The sequence below is a fragment of the Ostrea edulis genome, chromosome 1 (genome assembly GCF_947568905.1).
Source record: "Ostrea edulis chromosome 1, xbOstEdul1.1, whole genome shotgun sequence".
NCBI lineage: Eukaryota > Metazoa > Mollusca > Bivalvia > Ostreida > Ostreidae > Ostrea > Ostrea edulis.
This window is the reverse complement of record NC_079164.1, coordinates 42,121,624-42,140,518: the sequence shown is the minus strand read 5'-3', so window position 1 is coordinate 42,140,518 and position 18,895 is coordinate 42,121,624. Positions and strand designations below refer to the sequence as shown.

The following is an 18,895-nucleotide window of genomic DNA, read 5'->3' as shown; positions in this document are numbered from 1 at the left end:
TAAACTACTACACTGGAAACCAATCATTAAAATTAGACTTGTATATTTATTCCACTCCTCTACAATACATTTCAATCAATACAATTGAAGTGTATATTGTAGAGGAGCGAAATATATATTACAAAAGTCTAATTTTACTTAGACTGATTGGAAACACTAAACACAGTGAACAAATAAAACATTAATTCCATTTCACAATCACCTTTTTCATAAAGAAGTAGGTACAGTTTCTACAGTCATCTGGTCCAAAATATTGATGATTTCACTTGGAGCTCAAATCCTGGCATTCAATTAAGGAATAGTTTAGCAAACCCAAAATTCACTCAGTTTGATCAGCAAAATGATTTGTGTCATATGACGAGAGCTTGAAGTTGGCATAAAATTGCAAAAATGCCATTTTCAATGAAAATATCCACAAATTCAGGTGGTTTTTCTTTTAGAAAACATACAGCGCATGCGTCGAGCAAATTCATATTGAAGCATGTTTTTCATCTCAAAATAATACACAATATATATCATTTTCATTTTGCTCGACAAATGCGCACATCTTTTCCTGAGCAATAATTTGTATGACATTTGACAGTTTTCAGGCTTATTTTGAGAAAAAGGCGGGAAATGTCTTATTCATGATGTCATAATGCTATCCATTTAGGACTATCATTCTGATTTTGTTGACATAGTATACCTGGCATTTATTTTACTTTCTTAAAACACTGATTAAGGTTAATTCCAGACACATTTTATAGAGAGAAATTTTTTGGGCCTTTTTATGTATACAACCGTACCTTGTTCTTATCTAGCATCAAAGTGGTTCTGATACAGTATGTAAATAATATAAAATCTATCCCACTTCATGGTTAATGATTCACACCAGGGGGTGCTGATAGAACTGCTTTCGATGTTGTTTAACAGGAAGGGAGAAAATGCAAGGGACCATGCAGACCAGGATACGAACCCGTGCCCCCTGAACCTCTAGTCACCTGGTGCTCTACCATCTGAGCTATAAGGCTACCCGTGATTGAACCCACCTGACCACTATATTCCTCACACCTTGAAGATCTATATCAACCTAGGATCGTTATCCCCAGTGGCAGGCATTTTCACCTGTCAGTTCCAGGGGCTGGTTTATAGCATCAAATGTAACAGGATGGGAGAAAATGCAAAGGACCAGACCGTAATTTGATCCCAGGCCCCCTGAATCTCCAGTCAGGTGCTCTACCAATTAATTTAGCTATCTGGCCACCGGCAATGGAACCAATCTGATTAAAATAAGATCTTTGATCCGCTCTGTTATTGTTATGTCGCTTTGTGTAGCAACATAACAATAATGGAGCGGATCAAAGATCTTATTTTAATTAGGTTGGCAATGGAACATGCCTGACTGTCACACATGTATAATAATGTAGCAGCAAAGTTACATGAAGACCTTTAGACTGATAGGATAAGGTTTATTCTCATTTAGAGAAGTGGAAAGGCATAGATTAGGTTAATTAAGGTTCAACTTGAAATTTCAGTCTTGATTAATGTATGACAGGGAATTCAATGATAGGTATAAATGCACATAGGGTTGGGCAGAACTCCCTTTCAGCACGAACATCTACTGATCTAGGCCTAATTATACTTATAATCAGAAATGTGCACCAAAATGTTGAAATATTACTCTATAGGCCTAGTTCATGAACCCGAGACAGCTTTCTATTGGCCTCATGGCGTGATTTCTAACGTCGGGTCTATAAGGATCTGGGTTAAAATCTCAGTCTTGTAGGTTATTTTAACCCTGATCAATAAGTCATAGTCCTCCTCAAGACACAAGCACTTGAATTGTCCTATTCAACTGTTCTGTGTTCAACACTGTTCAAAAGTAGAAAACCTACATGATGTATAATCATGATTTTATATGAGTAAGCCCTACAGAATACAACGGCAGTATTCAGCTAGCTGTCTTACCCTCTGGGAATAATAAGATCCTGGGAAATAGTACAATGTAAGGCTGCTCATGGTCGTCTTGAAAGCTGAAGGCTAAGCTAGCCGCTCGACACAGTCAATCAAACTCACAAACAGGAGGTGTACATGAAGTTCGACTCCAAGATATTTCAGCCCCGTTTAAGTTCGTATTCTAATCTAGAAACCGTCCACACATTAATCGATCCCGTTGGTGATAGCATTTTTTGGAGTTACCAAAACTGATCCCCCCCACCCCAAACATGGGTAACAATGCTGAGGATGTATTATAATACAAACGCAAACCTTGATGTAACTAGATTATGAATAAAAAAAAATAATAAAACAAAGAATGAGAAAGAGAGAAAATTCACAGAGAAAAATAGAGAACATTATCATTGTTATAAGCAGAAAGAAAACAATTTTTTCGTAAAATTAAAAATAGATATACATGATTGATTTCTTCTGGGGTAAAATATCCAAGTTTTAAGGCAAGGGGGGGGGGGGGGGGGGGGGGGAGTAGTCACCTCACGAAAACATCAAAGGTAATTTGATATTCAAATATCTTTAAAAAAAAAAAAAAAAAATTAAAATTAAAATGCAAAACTGAGAGGCATACAATGTATATTATTAAGCGCTTTTTGTATCAAATGTTTAAGTTGTCAAATCATGGACCATCTTCGCAAGCCCAGTCACTTCAACCGATATAGACGCTCAGAATTTGGTAACTTCAGTGGAAACGAGTATGGTGCGCTAAATTAACATAAACTCAAATGATTGAAGATATTTTCAATTATTTGAAGATTTCATCAATTCATTTGATGCGAGAGATATCTTCAAATAATTGATGATATCTTCAATTCTGAATTGTTGCGCGCATTAATTGAATTGATAATAGCATTAATTCTTCAGCTGAATTGATGCGCGCTTTAATTGAATTAATGATCTTTTAAAATAAATTAATGATATCAACAACTGAATTGATGCGCACACTAAATCAATTGATGAGAGCAATAATAGAATTGATGCACGCATTAATTCAATTATTGCTCTATTGAATTGAATTTATGATATCTTTAATTCATTTGAAGAGAGCAATAATTCTTTTAGAGAGAGCAACTATATACACATGTAATTAAATGCAACCAGAGAGACAAATACCATCAGTCTGAGGGCTATGTTTTATTAAAACTATTAAATGAAAACCTGAAATAAAATTAATATTAAAAATACGTTTAAATATGACAATGAATATCACAATTAAATATAATTTAAAAAGTTATAATGAATAATTACCAAACACCGGTACATATATTTCCAGTATATGAAATATGAAAACTCGAATGCTAAGTATGATACACCTGAGACATTTGATATGGATGAAAAGTGGAGGATATGTACAATAATAATTTGAAATTGAAAACTTTCAAATTTACTTCATTCAGTCAAAAAATGCAGTTTTAGTTGAAAGCAATCTGAAAAAAAATTAAACCCCCTGCTGGACTCGAACACGCGACCCACAGTTCAGTGATCGATGTGCTATAACCTTCTGAGCTACTCAGTTAGGCGAGAATTAAACTTTTAAATGAATAGACAAATATTGCTGGTATGTATATTTTCATCCATGTTTTAAAAGGAAGTCAGCCATTTTGACGATGTAGAGTACTTCCTTCCTTAATAATGTCTGTTCTCTTTAAGGAGCGTAAAGCGGGAAAGTGAGTGAGAATTAGAAACCGGTTAAACAAGTATAGGGAAATCCAGTGGTGAGATAAATAAGCACACACGTGTTCTGTCATACTTGAGCGCAGAAATAAAAACACATTTACACTTAGGAAATGTCAATGAGAAATAAATGATTAATGATAATTCATTTACAGAGCTTACATAAATATACCTTCAATTCAACAAATCCATAATTGAATTAATGATATCTTTAATTGAATTGTTGCTCTCTTTAAAAGAATTGATGCACACATTAATTCCTTATACAAAAGCATTGTAAATATATTAAAGATATCTTCAATTGAATTAAAGAGATCATCAAATTATTTATACTGAGCTCTAAATTAATTTTTGGGAGCAATGTTTCTACGAAATTGATGCTCTCATCAATTGAATTGAAGAGAGCAATAATTGATTAAAGTAATGCGCACATGATCAAGTCTATTATAGCTCTCATTAATTCAATTGATGCGCGCATTAATTCATTTGATGAGAGCAATAATTGATTTAATGCACGCGTTAATTCAATTAAAGAGAGCAATAATGGAATTGATGATATCTTCAATTATTTGAGTTTATGTTAATTTGGCGCTCCTTAAACGGGAGGGTGATTTATCTTCCTGTTCCCCTCGTTCGTTAGGGGGGTATAAAAGACGTAACATAAATAATCAACAGAATTAGATTTGCTAGAACATTTTCAAAGGCATGACCTACACCCTTTCCACAAGAACAGTTATTGCGGATACCAGAGGTAGTCATATACACCAGACCAGTACCCGTGAGCAGTTGTGAATTTCAATTTAAAGAGCTCCTCTAGCCTGTCATTTGCCTGAAAGCAAGGAAATACACGACGTTTACGAATTATATGTTGCGAATCCGGTACTGGCCCTATATCCTTTAATAATGTCTAATTTCTATGAATGATTTCTGAAACACTGGCACTTGCATCGCTTGGGTTCGAATTTACTATTAAAGAGTACGAAACACAGGCATGCAACAGTACTCTTAATAGTAAATTCCACCCCAAGCGATGTAAGTGCCGCGGTGTTCCGAAACAATGATCTTAATTGCACTACGAGTATTCGTAAAAAATACAAGAAAAATGCTAAATACTACATAAAGTGTCTAGATTGTTTAATATACTAGTGGATATGAAAAGTTGACGATCGAGAAGAAGTCCTTGTTTAGTTAAGGACAGTTTTCACTGACAAGTATTATTCGAGAACCGAATAGGTATAGACCCGAAACCTCTTTCAACCCTTTCATGCAAATTGAGTATTCAAAACCGACTGTCATATCCTTTTTAATAGTGAAAGGTAGTCACCGTAGTGAGTAGGGGAAATGAAAACTAACATTTGCCAACAAGAGCACAGTAACTTGGATTCGTATAACGTACGTGGTGCTTTGTTTCATTATTTTGATGCTACTAGTACTTAAAGAAAGTGAAAGTAGAAGACGGGTTTCTCAGAAAATTGCAAATCAAAAGCCGGGTCCAACTTACTACATGTAACTAGGTCCAACGTTGTTAAACTTGCCAGTTTCTAAAGGTAAAATGATTTTATATTGTGGACGGAGGATTCTAGATTATCTAGAATGTTTCTGTGATTCTACATGTAATTGTCATGTATAATTTTAAATCATGCAGATCTTGGCTCCAGTGTATGTAGCTTTATATATATGTTTGCTTGTGCTCTTTTTATCTATGCAGCGTTTATGTGGTGTGTTTGCATGGCTCAATAGGCCTTCCTTTTCTAGTTTATTATTTATTTTAGTCAATTCCATCAACAATTAATTTTTAAATATTTATACGATGGATTCGTATAACGTACGTGGTGCTTTGGTTCATTATTTTGATGCTATTACTAGTACTTACAGCGAATTACAAAAGACCGGTTGAGTTTTCTATTGCCTGCTGGATTGATCAATAGACTTTACAATTTGGTCAGCCAAGAATCACATTTGGTCTGAATTTAGGTCACAAAGTTACTCAAGCGTAGATTGCTTTTACAGGTAAATCTGAGTTGATTTCAGTGTCTTTTACAGCAATTTCCCTAGGGGTTTTTTTTTTTAAGTGAATATCAATAAAATCAAATTTTTTTTTTTTTTTTTTTTTTTTTTTTTTTTTTTTTTTTATGAAAATCTTTTATTCCTAATAAATTTTGTTCTAGAAGAGCAGTATGGGTAAATGTATGATCAACACTGTGGCCAAGGAATCTCAAGTCTGCATTACAATGGCAACCTATAGTGTAGGAATTTTGTCTCAAAACACAACATTTACTCCATTATGTATTTCACAATTTAACTTGTCGTGAATCTTTCTATAAAGTTTATCAAAGAATAAAATGCTCTATACATTTCAGGATTTAGCTTGGCGTGTATCTTTGGAAAGAATGAAATGTCTAATGAAACGCTACAGGTTTATATTATAGTGACAAAATGTGTGTAAATGTTCTTAATAAGTTTTGTGGAGAGGCCCTGGTATTGTGAATACTTTGATATAAGTTTTGTGGAGAGGCCCCGGTATTGTGAATACTTTGAAATGATATAAGTTTTGTGGAGAGGCCCCGGTATTGTGAATACTTTGATATAAGTTTTGTGGAGAGGCCCCGGTATTGTGAATACTTTGATATGTTATAAGTTTTGTGGAGAGGCCCCGGTATTGTGAATACTTTGATATGCTATAATACGTTTTGTGGAGAGGCTGTGGTGTGTGTAAAAATAAAATGACCGCCAGACTTCCCTGACCACAGTGTTGATGCATTTCATAAAAATGTACACATGTTAAAACTTCTAAATTTTTTACTACACTAAGTGGCACACAATTGTATTAAATACACTTCATAATAAATGTATTGCAAATCATTTTCTTTTTAAAACTAGGTGGTACATGATTGTATAAAACTCCAAAATACAAATCACTACAGACAACAGTAGAAACACTGCACCTAGAAAATTATGTACTACATAAAAATTTAACCGGAACACATGAACTTTACCGGGCACAGTAAGCTTGCCTTCAATGATGAAATGCTTGGTGACTTGATACATAAAAGTAACTTTGGTGGCAAACTAAGGCTGTATTTGAAAAAATGCATGGTAATTTAAGGAAACATTTATCTTGGGTCATACTGGGGATTATTTTTATTCGCCCGTCTAAGACTGGACACATGGCAATCTAATTGGGACAGTCTAAGACTGGACACATGGCAATCTAATTGGGACAGTCTAAGACTGGACACATGGCAATCTAATTGGGACAGTCTAAGACTGGACACATGGCAATCTAATTGGGACACATGGTATGGTATGGTGTTTGTGTATGTCCATCTATCCATTAGTATTTTCATGTCATAAAATACTAAGAGACCTACGATCATCAAACTCTGTCAACTGATGTATTATGGGTAAAAAAAAAGGTGTTCGACACAAGTTCGATATTATGGACACAGCCTGTTACCCTGTAGAAAGCTAAACAAACTTTAAATTTACATGCGGGAGCAACAAATTTGGATCGGGTTTGAAATACCATTATCTGATGAGCGACAGGACCGGGATCGGGATCATCGAACCGATACAAATTGTTTACATGTGTTTGTGTTATTATGTGAGTGTTAGTGTGTGTGAATGGGTAAACGATGGACGGGTAAGTTACTTGCTGAAAATGTCTAGATGTTTAGTTGTTTTACTTATTTTTCTGCGATGTCGTTGTCTGAAAATATTTTAATAGCTACAGTGAACTGTCAGGGGCTGGCAACTCCATCTAAACGTAAAGATGTTATTAATTACTTGAAACAAAAGCGTTTTTCTATTATATGTCTACAAGATACTCATTTTATTTCTGAATGTGAACCATATATTGAATCACAGTGGGGATACAAATGTATTTTTAATTCTTATATGTCAAACTCAAGGGGTGTGTGCATCTTGTTCAATAATAATTTTGAGTTTAAAATTCATGGTGTAAAAAGGGATTGTGAAGGTAATTTACTTGCACTTGATATGACAATTGAAGAAAACAAAGTAACTCTTATTAATATATACGGGCCTAATACTGATAACCCTCAATTTTACGAAAATGTACGAAATATTTTCTTGGAATATGACAATGAATATTTTATTCTATGTGGTGACTTTAACCTCACATTAAACCCTTCACTGGATACTTATAACTATTGTGGAATCAATAATCCCAAAGCACGTGCTAAAGTTCTAGAAATCATGGACGATTTACAACTTTTAGATTACTACAGAGTGCTAAATCCAGATAAAAAAGCTTATACATGGCGGAAAAAAAATCCCTTAAAACAAAGTCGCCTTGACTACTTTCTTGTATCTGATAGTTTGTCAAATTTGGTTGAAAACTGTACCATAAAGCCAGGATATAGATCTGATCATTCTGTTGTTATTCTTGAATTAAAATTTAATCCCTTTACAAGAGGGCGTGGCCTTTGGAAATTTAATAACAATTTATTAACAGACAAAAAATATGTTATGAAGGTCAAAGAAACTATTCAATCTGTTACTAGCCAATATTTGGATAACATAGATAATATAAATTTTCAGTGCAAAAACGATATTGATGAAAGTTTATTTCTGGAGGTTTTAATGATGGAAATTAGGGGAATTACTATATCATACTCAGCATTTAAGAAAAGAGAAAAAGACATCAAAGAAAAGAAACTTTTAGACGAAATTGAAATTTTAGAGTCTGACTCTCCTATTGATTTTGATATTCTAGATGAGAAGAGAGCAGCTCTTGAAAACATTAGAAAAGAAAAGCTACAAGGTCACATGATAAGGTCTCGTGCACGTTGGATAGAGGAAGGGGAAAAACCTTCAAAATACTTTTGTAATTTAGAATCCCGAAATTATTTAAATAAAACTATCAAAAAAATTCAGTTGGATACTGGTACAATTTACAATCAGTCAGATATATTAGAAGGTGTCAAGAAATATTATGAAGCCTTATATACTAATAATGATTTTAACTTAATTAATGTCGACCTGGAAAGCATCATCTCAGATTACAATTCTCCCAAGTTAGATACACATGCAACCAAAAAACTGGAGGATGATATTGAAGAAGCAGAGGTTCTTAAAGTATTAAAAAATATGAAAAACAACAAATCCCCGGGTAGCGATGGTTATACAACTGAATTCTTTAAATTTTTTTGGAATGACATTAAATATTATGTTGTTAGAGCTATTAATTGTATATATCATAAGAGGGAACTTCCTATTTCGCAAAGACTAGGAATCATTTCATGCTTACCTAAAGGGGACAAACCAAGACAGTTTTTAAAAAACTGGCGACCAATTACACTTTTAAATGTATTATACAAAATTATATCTGGTTGTCTCAGCTTTAGAATTAAACAAGTTTTGGATTATATAATATCCGATACACAGTCTGGTTTTTTAAAAGGTAGATATATAGGGGAGAATACTCGATTTATATATGATATTATGTCATACACTGAAAGAAATAATATCCCAGGCCTTCTAGTTCTCATTGATTTCGAAAAGGCCTTCGACTCAATGTCATGGTCATTCATATATAAAGTTTTAAAGTATTTTGGTTTTGGGGAAAACTTTATTCAATGGATAAAAATCTTAAACACAAATTTCAGAGCCTCAGTTTTACAGAGTGGCTTCTTATCTGAACAGTTTGATATAGAAAGGGGATGTAGGCAGGGTGATCCCATTGCACCTTATTTATTCATTCTATGTGCAGAAATTCTTGCAATATTAATTAAACAAAACAAAAGTATAAAAGGCATATGTATAGAAAACACAGAACACAAAATATCGCAATATGCAGATGATTCTTCACTAGCCCTTGACGGATCACCTGAATCGCTTTTTGCAGCTCTAGATACGATAGAATTTTTTTCCAGTTTTTCTGGTCTAAGGATTAATTCTTCTAAAACAAAAATTGTTTGGATTGGTTCAAAGAAATTTTCAGATCAAGTTTTTCACCATACAAGATGGAAATTAGATTGGGGATCAACAACTTTTAATTTATTGGGTATTAATTTTTCAGTTGACCTTACAGAAATTGAAGATATAAATTTCGGAATTCAAATACCAAAAATCGTTGCTCTTACTGAACAGTGGAAAAGAAGGATTCTTACTCCCATTGGGCGGGCTACTGTCATTAAAACCTTGCTTATTCCAAAATTGAATCATTTGTTTATATCACTTCCTACTCCAAAGAAAGAAACAATCTCTTATTTATACAAAATTATTTTTGAATTCCTATGGAAATCTAGTGTAGATAAAGTTAAGAGGTCTGTGATAACACAAGACTATCTATCGGGTGGTATCAAGATGGTTGATATAAGCAATTTTATTACATCATTGAAATGCTCTTGGATTAAAAGGCTTACTAGGTCCAACTGTCAGAAACCATGGATGAATATTTTTTTTGCCATGTATGGAAATGATATTTTAAAGAAATTATATGACTTTGGAGATAGTTTTATTGTGGAACAATTATGTGTTAAAAGCAATGTTTTTTGGAAGGATGTTTTTAATGCTTGGTTTTTTTATTTGAAGACTAGTCAAAATCTTCCAAATATTAAAAATAATTTTCATAATATTCCAGTGTGGTACAATTCTAATATTAGAATTGCGGGAAAACCTGTGTTTTATGAGAAATGGTATGAAAAGGGGATTAAAGCTGTTCAAGATTTTTTTGATACTGATTGTAACTTCCATACCATAGAAAAATTTCAGTGTTTATACAATCTTCAAGAAGTATGTGTAATGAAATACAATAGCATTATTACTGCAATTTCAAAATATTTAAAACGTCTGTCAATTGATAGACACTCAACCAAACAAAATGTTAATCCATGTATGCCTATATTTTTTGAACCAGTTTTATTACATGAAAGATGTTCTAATATTATTTACAATATTTTAAATGCAAAAGAAGATATCCCAACTTCTATGGGCAAGTGGAAAACTGAACTATCTTCATATGGAGTAGATGATATTTCAGTGCAAGATCTGTTTAAAATTTGTTTCAAAACATCTAGTGATTCTTCTGTTCAGTGGCTACAGTTTAGAATTTTACATAGAATTCTTCCTGTTGGTTATTATTTGAAAAACATTAGTGTTAAAACAGATGATCTCTGTAGATTTTGTACAAGTAATATTGAAACAATAACACATATTTTTACTTCGTGTAATAAGACCCAAACATTGTGGAGTGAGTTAAGTCTTCATATATATAGAAAAATTTCAGAAAGAATTGGTTTTAATGTGTCAAATATAATATTTGGTGAAATTCCACTGTCTTTAAATAATAAAGCCATAAACTTTATAATTTTATATGCTAAACAATACATATTTATCTGTTTAATGCAGAATAAAGAACCAAATCTTGTTAGATTACTATGTCACTTAAAGTTTAAATATCATGTAGAGAAATATGCTGCAATTCAAGCATTTAAAATACATAACTTTGATAAAATATGGATGAAGTGGGAAAATATTTTTGCAATTGATTAATTATTACTACATGTACTTGTCATTATTTTTAGTACATGTATTCAAACACACCTGAAAACAAATAACATAGTGCAGGGAAACTATTCAAATTTTTGCAATTGTTATTAAAGTGAATGAATTGGAATTATAAGAATCAAACATTCTTTTTGAAGAATTTATCTATGTGTAAACTCTGGACATTTTACTCACAAACTTAACATAAAAGTATTTCTTGATGTATTCATTTTTTAATAGGGTTAAAGCATTACGAGCTTACAACATTTTTTTCAATAATTGCCATTTCTAACAGTTTGTTGATTCTAAGACTCAAATCTTCTGCACGAACCCAAAAAGGATTTAATATAACACACGACCATATCATCTTTTTAAAGGTCACAGTGACCTTGATGTAGGGTGTGACACACCTGCTACCCATGATGCACTAACTGACCAAGTGTGATGATTCTAAGCCAAATAATTGTTCAGTTGGACTGGGTTTTGCCCTATCTTTATTACAGGTCACAGTGTCATGACCTTTTCATGTGCTACCTGCCCTTTTTTTTTACCAATAAAATCAAATTTGATTCTCTCTCTCTCTCTCTCTCTCTTTAATTATTTATTAAATTGAACTTTACTAAACTCTCATCAATTTCACTTTAAAAATGTTCATAGACATCTCACAAAGTGTCCACATACACCATTCATCTGTTTGTCAATCTATATTTGAGGTCAGTCCATGATTCATATCACACAAGGAAAACTTCCAGAATACTCTTCTATTGTTACTGTTTCTGACCAATAGAATTCCTGTTATTCTAGTTAAACCATTCAGGTTCAGTCTTCCATTGTTTAGTTATTCTATTTATAGTCTTTAGGGTTGGTTAGTGTACATCTACCTAGCAGTGTCTTTCTTTGGGAATTTTACAACACCTATTGAGCTTATAACCATGAAAAAATAAGATGGGGAGATATTTTAGAAATGGAAAGGGAATTTCTGAAGAAACAAACAAAGAAATTATTGACCTATACAATGAGAAAAGTTCTTTTCTTGAAATAATCAGTAAAACAGGATGGGGTTGTCACTCACACTGAGAAAAAAAAAGTTGTCAATTCTTTGTCATACCTCAGTAACTTTGTGACCTAAATTCAGACCAAATGTGATACTTTGCTGACCAAATTGTAAAGTTCATTGATCAATCCAGCAGGCAAGAAAACTCAACCGGTCTTTTGTAATTAGCTGTAAAGAAAGTGAAAGTAGAAGACGGGTTTCTCAGAAAAATGCAAATCAAAAGCCGGGTCCAACGGAGACAAGTTGGCCTACTTACATGTAACTAGGTCCAACGTTGTAAACCGTGCCAATTTCTAAAGGTAAAATGATTTTATATTGTGGAGGGAGGATTCTATATTAAAATGTTTCTGTGATGAATCACACAGAATTCCAAATTGATTATTTTATTTTTAGAATTTATAAAGTGCATGTAAATGATCACAGGGGCATCTTATCCGCTCTGTTCTCTATCACACATATATAAATACATGTGTGATAGAGAACAGAGCGGATAAGATGCCCCTGTGAAATGATCGAGGAAAAATCCTACTCTCTAAATGCACAGGTTACAACACGCGTACACGTTCATCGAAATTAGTGGCTAGCTAGTCTGAGATGGTTCGATTTGAAATGGGCGCCCGGTCCGGTATTGCTTTGATCAGTAATTCTTTTCAAGGGTAGGAGGGTCACTATACCGTAACCAAATGCAAATGTCCCTAACTGCATTACTGATTAGAAGATTCCCATTTTACCTGTATTGTGATCATTGGTAGGCCGCCTGTCAGCCAAACGTTTAACAATAGATTTCAAGTGGAGTGACACTTGCAGAGACTGTGGTCTGGAGGGACCCTAGAGAGGTGTTTTGTAACAATAACATACAATACTCATACCTGGCATTCTTTAGATCTTGAGGAAGCCCTGTATATCTGAGTTTTGATAACATTGACCTGTTCACAACTGCTATTTTCTCGTAATTCAACTTAAAAAAACCCTGAACAATGCAAATTTAATATAGTAATCCCGGGATCCCCCCTCTATATACATGTATTGTGAATTACACAATCAGAAATCAAACAATAATTTGCACATTAATTTCTAAAACTTGTAACTTATTGAAATAATTCATATTATCAATTTATGATATCTATACATTTATGAAAATTATTCTTAAAGTCAATGACAGAGAGAGAGAGAGAAGGGGTGGTGGGGGTGGTGTAGACTGTCAGCTACCATTATGAATACAACCATTATACAAACACTATGACCACAGAAATTCTGTAGACGGCCCTGAGACATGTACTGTGTATAGTGTATATCAATGAATGTAGGAAAAAAAGTCACAGGAAAAAAAGTAACGGAAAAAAAGTCACAGGAAAATAAGTCACAGGAAAAAAAGTCACAATATACATTTTGTATAAAAATCACATAGATGTAGGAAAAAGTCACAATATATATTTTGTATAAAAATCACATAGATGTAGGGAAAAAGTCACAATATATATTATATTATATGTATAGGGGAAAATTCATAGTATATATTTTGATAGAAAAGGGTCACATATACAAAGGGGGAGAAAATCACAGTATTTATATGTTTTGAAAGAAAACTACATGTATATATAGAAAAAAAGTCAAAAATTATATAAGGAGAAAATTTTTACTTAAATTTGATTCAAAGTTAGAAGATTCCATGTTTTTAATCATTTGCAACATAGTTTATATATTTTAATGTTAAAACAAACAAATAACCCCAATTAAAAGTAATTAACTTTAAAGTATTTACAACAGTTGTTGACAGGGACTGTTGAGCTAGTGGCTTCACAAGTCACCTTTTCCCTTTTCTAGACAGTGTATTTCCTGTATAAGTTGACAAAATGGCATCAATTTACAATCTTTGAAGCCATACATAGGATGAAGGAAAAAATATTGTGACTTTTTTTCCTTGGTATAGGCAAAAACAATCAAATATTTTGAACAAAACACATTGTGACTTTTTTTCCTAGGTGTGGTCATAGGCACTCTTTATACATATTGTGACTTTTTTTCCTGTGACTTTTTCATACCCAGATTGTGACTTTTTTTCCTGTGACCTTTTTTCCGTTTCCCATATCAATAGTATACACAACACCCTGCTCTCTTGATAAGGTAAATTCCAGGTAAATAACAATGTCTTTTTCTATACGTTTCTCCATACAAAAGGATAAGAATGCATGCATGTAGCAGGCCTACACTATTGGGAAGTGCCATGTTTCAGTCAGTAAATTCACTGCATCTGATACTCTATAATGTTATCCATTTATTCTACGTTCATAGTGGCTGATATACCAGATAATCTAAATGTATTTATTACATGAAATAAATGTAATTATTGTGCATTCATTGAGTGTGTATTCCTGTTTTAAACAAATGGTTCTATTTCTATGAACAGACTGATAGATCGAAAGAGAAAATGGAAGAAGCTGAAGAAAAACAGCTAAAACAGATCAAAGAAAACTCTGCCTTTGTGTTAGATGATGCACTGGAAAGGAAAGAAAAAATAAAATTTAAACTACAACAACTAAACAAGGACTTGGATGCCGGATTTGATTTAAATGAAGAAAACATTCGAGCATATAACTTCATTTCCTATCTATTTTGGAAATTGGGAGAAAGAGAAAAGGCATTTGAAGCAATAGAAAAAGCAGAAGAGCTGGATAAAGAATTGAATGTCATCAGTCTTTGCAATAAGATAATGTTTCATCATGAGGCCGGTGAGTATAGTCAGTCTCATGACTTGCAAGAAATTTTCAGGAGTACACATTTAAAACAGAAGAGAGCACAAATTCGGGCAAAAGCAGACATGGGGTACTTTTATTCCCGACTAGGTCCAAAGTATCATGCACAAGCTGTCCGATTCTTCCGATCAGCCATTAGAGATACGCAGCCAGAGAGAAATATCTTGTGGGAATTCGGACTTGCACTAACTTTACGAAGGCAATCTCACATGTTTCAGATGACAGATCCGAAAAATTTCGAACCCGAAAACAAAAAGAGAGAGGCAGCAAATTTGTTGTATGGCGTTGTTAAGTTCCCCACCCAAGGTCAGGAATATCACCAAATAAGAGGAAAAGCATGGTGTGAATTAGGGAAAATCATGACAAAAAAAGAAAATTTGTCTGTTATATTGGACAACGAAGAAACAGACACATCGGACATAAATCAGAATTGGTGTTTTGAGGAGGCATTGACTTTGTGTCCGAATGATTATTTTATTCTTCAGTCCTATGGACAACAACTTAGATACTCCTGGGATTTAGAAAAATCGAAAGAAATGTTAGAGAGAGCAATAAGTATTAAGGATATGCCTTTCTCGAGACATCATTTAGCAGTGACATTAAAGAAGATCGTAGAAAAAAACATATCAACAAAAAGAAAATGCAGAAAAAACTTAGATCATTCCTTTTCTGTTGATGACAGGCAAGGACATCAAAAGCAAGCAGAATATGACAGTGGTGTTTACAGCATGGAAAGCCAATTGTCGTCGTTGTCATTAGGTGAACATGGCTCAAGTCCTTCCACAGATGGACGCTGGAGAAGAGGAAACACCTCAAGCTACCAAAAATCCAGACATGCATCGCAAAGATTATCGGGACCTGTGGAAAATACACCGTCTCGTTACTCCTATCAAAGACAGAGGAATATACCTTTTTTGCGCTCTCAGTCGGATTCTGAATTTCAGAAACGATCTTTTTCTGCAATGAGAAAATCGCCAAAGTCCGTTTGCGTTTCTCTAGACCATCCGCTTTTGCTAGAGGCAGTAGAACATCTTAAGATAGCTTTAAAAATGGATGATGATTTTAATGTTGCTCGCTATGAATTAGGATTAATATACCGAATGTTAGACCAGACAAATGAAGCACTGGTGTGTTTTTCTCGCATCTCATCTGGCAACTGTGGGAAACTATCTGAATACAAAATGACTCTGATAAACGCATATGAACAACAGGGACTTTGCAAATTAGAAATGAAATCGAAGGAGACTGATCCAACTAAGCAACGGAAACTCGAATTCGATGCACAACAAAGCATGTGGAAAGCCATCTCTGTTGTATCAAGCGTGATTGGGGCGATACCCATGATGAAAACATCGAGTCATTGCTTTCCAACACTGAAAAGTTTGTTATTGAAAGAAGAAGAATCTCCGAAGAATTTTGGGGAGCTAGCAAAACTACATGAACTACTTGAATTTAATGAAGAATCTATTAAATTTTATAGAAAGATGATTGAAAAAGAAGTGTACGATGCAAAAACTGTGAAACAGCTGATCCAAAACTATATAAAAGTTGGCGATTTCGAAAACGCTATATGCACCCTTTCCTTGCTGCAATGCACAGGTGAGTTGGATGTTTTTGATAAAACCTTTTACGTTGACACATACACAAAAGGTGCGAACGATTCAGTAGAAAATCATGACATTGAAATGGCAAAAGTTAGGTTACTAAAGGCCTACCAGACCATATTTTCGCACCACAGTTCTTCTGTCAGCTGTCCAGACGGCGATGCACAATCACCTGATATTCTCATGTTACACAGTTGTGAGAAAGGTGAAGGTTGTCGTCAACTAAAGCAAATCGCAGGCACGTTCAATGAATTCGTAGAACTACAGATTGATGTGAATCATAACGATTGTCCACCATATAGTAAAAAATCGGCTTACCTGAAGAAAAGAATGTTAGAATGTCGCTGCGTTTTGGTATTCTTCCATGAAACTGAAAATGCGGATACAGAGTCGACTGATCCAACGGTAGATTCGGCCATTGACTTAATTATACCACTCAAGCAACGCGAGAAGACGCTGGTTATCAGGAACGGGGAAACGGATGATGATTTACTGTCATGTAGACATTGTATCCGGGCGTCAGGCTTTGATGCTGAAACAGAAGATAGCAACCTGCAAGCCATATGGCATGTTACAATTTTCTCTGATATACTGAAAAAGATGTCGGAGATGTTCTGATGGAAATAACGTATTCATGGATTACAAGTCTCGCATTTCACCATGCATTTTCAATTGGTGTTTCTGAAATTTGTGTTAACGGACTGTATATCCCCCAATGTTTCTCCTTGTAAAGTGTGTTTTATAAATTATATTCACATCCTTGTCATTTAAAACATATCTATTAAATTTACTTAAAAGTATATACATGTCTTGGGTATTATAGAAAGAATATTACATGCTGAAATCCATATATGTCACATCACTATCAGCCCGAGAGGTATTTACCATAAACTTTTATATTGTATGCATACGTACATGTAGTGATGGTGTCATTATATCTCCCCTCTTTCAGGGGGAGATATAAAAAATTATTGTTTTTGTACTTTCTGTCACAATATCTTGCTAATGCTTCTCCTCTTACATATATATGGCTTATCGGATAGACTTGAAACTGTGTACAATACTTCATTACCATTTGTAGATGTGCATATTGGTGGGACAGGATGATCGAATTATTTTCCTAAAAGTTATAGTGGATCTAAGAGGGGTGGAGGATGTAAATTAGCTTGTGAACACTTCTCCTATATGACTTATCTGATAGATTTGAAACTGTGTGCAATGCTTCATTGTCATTTATAAATGTGCATATTGTCGGGACAGGAGGATCCAATTATTTTCTTAAAAGTTGGAGTGGATTAACAGGGATGAAGGATGTAAAATAGCTTGTGAACATTTCTCGTACCATATGGCTTATCGGATGGATTTGAAACTTCGTACAATGCTTCATTGTCATTTGTAGATGTGCATATTGTCGCGACAGAAGGATCCAATTATTTCCCTAAATGTTAAGAGTGGATCTAATAGGGGTTGAGGATGTAAAATAGCGTATGAACTCTTCTCCTATATTGATTATCGGATAAATTTGAATCTTTGTACAATGCTTCATTGCCATTTGTAAATATGCATATTTTTGGGACAGGAGGATCCAATTATTTTCCTGAGTGGATCTAAGGCCCAAAAAAATTATACAATTTATTATGTGTGTTTCCTATTTCATGAAATTTTGAAATAGGGTCGGTAAGTTGTTTTTTTTTATTTTTTTAAATAGATCTGCCAGATTTGAATTATGTGTACTTAATACTTAAGGTTGTGTACTAGTATTTCAGCAATATCTGCTCAAAAGAAATGGATATGGACAGCGGTCAGATCTCCAATCAGCATATTTGGTTGGACTTCGAATGATATGCTATTCTGTGTATCGGTCAAAGCGGTGTTGCAGGATACCGTCAGTTTCAAAGCCCATCGGCAGTTCTCCATGATTTTCAGTAAAAACATCTAACAGTGACCTCCTATTCTCAATGCACGATATTGCGTTTTTATCTGTTTTAAGGTGCTGGCATTTATTAACCCTCACGGCCAGCAAACTCGTTGCTGCCAACAAGTGCGCCGCCATTACAATTCGTAATAAAAGAGACGTTTCCGGAAAGAACAAGATAAATTTTCCGGAATTTTTAATATTTTACCGATATCGTGAAAAAAAGTTTAGGGTCGGGAATTCGGTCGGGTAACCGGAAACACACATATATATATATATTTTGGCCTTTAAAGAGGGGTGGGGATGTTAAAATGGTTTGTGAACACTTCTCCTATATGGCTTATCTGATAGACTTGAAATTTTGTACAATACTTCAATGCCATTTACAGATGTG

The 18,895-nt window shown here is 33.9% G+C and overlaps 2 protein-coding genes across 2 annotated transcripts in view; one reads left to right on the top strand and one right to left on the bottom strand.

Moving 5' to 3' along the window:
• LOC125655706 (ganglioside-induced differentiation-associated protein 1-like) overlaps nt 1-2,523 on the bottom strand; it is a 12,277-nt gene extending 9,754 nt beyond the window's left edge. The window contains exon 1 of the mRNA XM_048886145.2: nt 1,948-2,523. Within this exon, the coding sequence (XP_048742102.1) occupies nt 1,948-1,998 (51 nt within the window). The 5' untranslated portion in view covers nt 1,999-2,523. The remainder of the gene's footprint in view (nt 1-1,947) is intronic.
• A 2,382-nt stretch (nt 2,524-4,905) lies between these two features.
• LOC125655713 (uncharacterized) lies at nt 4,906-17,386 on the top strand. Its single transcript, XM_048886152.2, has 2 exons — nt 4,906-5,055; nt 14,637-17,386. The coding sequence occupies exons 1-2, from the start codon at nt 5,005-5,007 to the stop codon at nt 17,202-17,204; spliced, it is 2,619 nt and encodes an 872-aa protein (XP_048742109.1). The 5' UTR covers nt 4,906-5,004; the 3' UTR covers nt 17,205-17,386.
• Nucleotides 17,387-18,895: the final 1,509 nt, after the last annotated feature.